Source organism: Papio anubis, chromosome 13 (genome assembly GCF_008728515.1).
Source record: "Papio anubis isolate 15944 chromosome 13, Panubis1.0, whole genome shotgun sequence".
Lineage (NCBI taxonomy): Eukaryota > Metazoa > Chordata > Mammalia > Primates > Cercopithecidae > Papio > Papio anubis.
Genome location: NC_044988.1, coordinates 105,688,847 through 105,691,843, shown reverse-complemented (window position 1 = coordinate 105,691,843; position 2,997 = coordinate 105,688,847). Strand labels below are relative to the sequence as shown.

General features: G+C 57.3%; 1 protein-coding gene across 3 annotated transcripts in view; it reads left to right on the top strand.

Moving 5' to 3' along the window:
• ENTR1 (endosome associated trafficking regulator 1) overlaps nucleotides 1-240 on the top strand; it is an 8,624-nt gene extending 8,384 nt beyond the window's left edge. For all 3 annotated transcript variants that reach the window (XM_009187842.4, XM_003911082.5, XM_009187843.4), the window contains one exon: nucleotides 14-240. In XM_009187842.4, coding sequence (XP_009186106.1) covers nucleotides 14-113 — 100 coding nt within the window. In that variant the 3' untranslated portion in view covers nucleotides 114-240. The remainder of the gene's footprint in view (nucleotides 1-13) is intronic.
• Nucleotides 241-2,997: the final 2,757 nt, after the last annotated feature.

Below are 2,997 nucleotides of genomic sequence, written 5' to 3'. Positions count from 1 at the left end.
TGCTTGCTTTCAGGCAACTGGTTTCCGGAGCTGAGACACTGAATCTCGTTGCTGAAATCCTTAAATCTATAGACAGAATTTCTGAAATTAAAGATGAGGAGGAAGACTCCTGAGGACCCCTGGGTGTTTTCAGCATGAAGTTCCGCGTATGCCCTGAGATCACCACCGCTTGATCTGAATGTGCAGTTGTGTCCTTAAATACGCAGTCTTCACCCAGAGTAAAGTGTTTATCGCAAGAGTCCAGTGTCGTGCCCTCAGCCAGTTCTTGGCCACCACAATGGGAGCAGCCCTGGCCGAGCTGCCCCCGTGGTTTCTATGCAGCCCTTCGTGGCGAAATTCCTGCGGTGTTACAGATTCTAATGAGCTCTTGGAAGACACTGTCATGAAAGCCAGCGATTTTAAGAAAAAGAGCGGTTCTGGAATCAGTGTTTTCCAATCCCATCCCAGAACATCAGTTGTAAGATAAGTACAATTGATTGTCCTTGCTTTCGTAAGTAGAACAAACACTAAATGCGCCTCTGAGGTGGCCACCCTGGGCAGGGACCTGTGCCTTCCGCCGACACTCAGGGCTCCCTCTGGCTCCCGGGTCACTCTGGTGGCCCCAGCGGCTGGTCCCTGTGGTCATGGCCCGAGTGCGGAGGGGCCACTGCATGGCTGCTGCTGTTCTCCCCCAGGACCCACGGGGACCATGGCCACACATTCCGTGCTGTGAAGCTGTCCAGATGCGCCTCTTTGGCTGGGGGTTCTGGTGGATGTTTCAAGTAGCATTTTGTACAATGCAGTTTAGAATTCAGGAATTTCAAGTATGTGCAGAGCCCGCCCGCCCGGGTGTGTGAGGTCCTAGCTGCCTTTCTGACGGCCTCCCGCAGAGGGAAGTTGATGAACACTAAATGCCTTTTTGACTTTTTTCCTATAGAATTTTTTTTAAACTTTCTTTTTTCCTCCTGTTCCAAATGATAGCTTTTTTATTTAATAAATTCTGCAGTTCACCGCACTGTCTCTTCTCTGCTGACTTAGCTGGTCCTTGGAGAACGTCGTGGCCTTCCACACCTCACTTGCTCTTGCCCTAACTGGTGCCTTGTGCTGGCAGGTTCTTGTCAGGTCCTCAGCCCTCAGGGTCAGGGGCAGACTCAGACCACTGCTGCCTGGGCCTGACCACAGGGACCCATACATGATGGACGTGTGAGTCATGCAGCTGCACATCTCAGAGCTGGACAGACCGGATTCTAGCGTTGGATCATCCTTGCAGATCACGTGGCTGAATTTTTCAAACAAGGTGTCTGAACCGCTAGACCTCTCGTCTTAGCTACAGGCGAAAGCCAGAGCTTTCCAGCAGCCACTGTGGAGGGCCCTGCTACCTGGCCCCACGCACCTCCCGCTTCTGCCGGTTGGTGAAAGCAGGCTCTGGATTCTGCTAGCAGAGCTGACTTGAGACAGTGTGCTGTGGTTGGAAAGTGCCGGAATGAGGTTCTGAGTGTGCAGGCAGCTCAGGGAGCCCTGTAGCAGCCGGATGGGGACATCCCGCGAGGATGCCTCAGGCCACAGACCTTCCCTGAGGCCCTTCGGGGGAAAGCGTTTTATGGGGTGGGAGTCACAAAGGCCAGATGGCCAGGCAGGTCCCATCCACCAGATGCATGTGAAGCAGGGTGGTTCCCGGCCCTCATGCCAGCGGCTCATGGAGCAGATGGGGCCCAGGGAAGCGCGGTGGGGATGGGCATGTGGGTTTTGCACACCCCTCTCTTTTGTTGTCTGTGTTTAAAGTGTTTGATAGTAAGAAGTTTAAAAATGCAACTTATGGGCCGGGCGCGGTGGCTCACGCCTGTAATCCCAGCACTTTGGGAGCCGAGGTGGGCGGATCACAAGGTCAGAAGATGGAGACCATCCTGGCTAACACGGTGAAACCCTGTCTCTACCAAAAACATAAAAAATTAGCCGGGCGTGGCAGCGGGCGCCTGTATGCCCAGCTACTCGGAGGCTGAGGCAGGAGAATGGCATGAACCCGGGAGGCGGAGCTTGCAGTGAGCCGAGATCGCGCCACTGTACTCCAGCCTGGGCGAAAGGGTGAGACTTCCGTCTCAAAAAAAAAAAAAATACAACTTGCCTGCCTCTGCCTCCGGATTTCGAGCCCCGCTCAGGCAGGTCACCATGACACAAGGACTGAAACGAGGCGCTCAGGGAGCCCACAGCCGCCCGGTTCCATCCCCTCCATCTGTTTCTTGCCAATCTCTAGCTCCCAGCCTGGCCTCACGTGCGCCTAGCCCTTTGCCAGCAAAAGCCCACCTCCTGGGCAGACGGGGCAAACCCCCTTTATAGTTCTCCAGCTGGTTCCCCCAGCTCTCCCCAGGCTGGAGTGGAGGCCCCCTCAACTGGCTGGGCCCAGGATGTGTCTGCAGCACCTCTGGTGCTTACAAGCTCTCAGGAACCAGGAACTGTAGGCCCCTGCCCAGCTCCCGGCTGAGTTAGCCCTGGCACGTTCCTGAAGGAATGAATACCCACTTAAGGAAGGTCCCCGGGGCAGCTCTCCAGGCCAGGACACGCTAGAGGGCCCAGAGGGTGGGCACAGGTGACCAGGGAAGCGAGTTCTGCGTGGTGTGGGCCCCCACCCTCTGGCCTCAGTCTCCTGCACGTGCCTGGAGCTCGGCCTGGCCTGGGCGGTCCTGAGCACGCAGGGCAGGCTCGGGAAAAGCCCTTCACGTAGACTTTCTCATCCTCTGCCTAACCAAACCCCAAGATGTCCGTTAACAGAGGATGAAACAGGCACAGAGAGGTCCAGCGGTGGCCACCGAAGGTCACAGCCAGTGAGGGCCGGTCTTCCGGGTCGTGACCAGGTGGCCGGGTGCCTGTCCTCGCCTGTCCCCTGCCTTGGGGTCCCGCGTCCACCCGCGTCCCTCCAGAGCACGCGGAGGCGGCCCCCAGGACAGCCACGCGAGGGCAGCATCGAGCCGTTCGCCCCACTAGTCCAGGCAGGGGCAGCGGCCGTCCCGGCGTGCCCCGCGC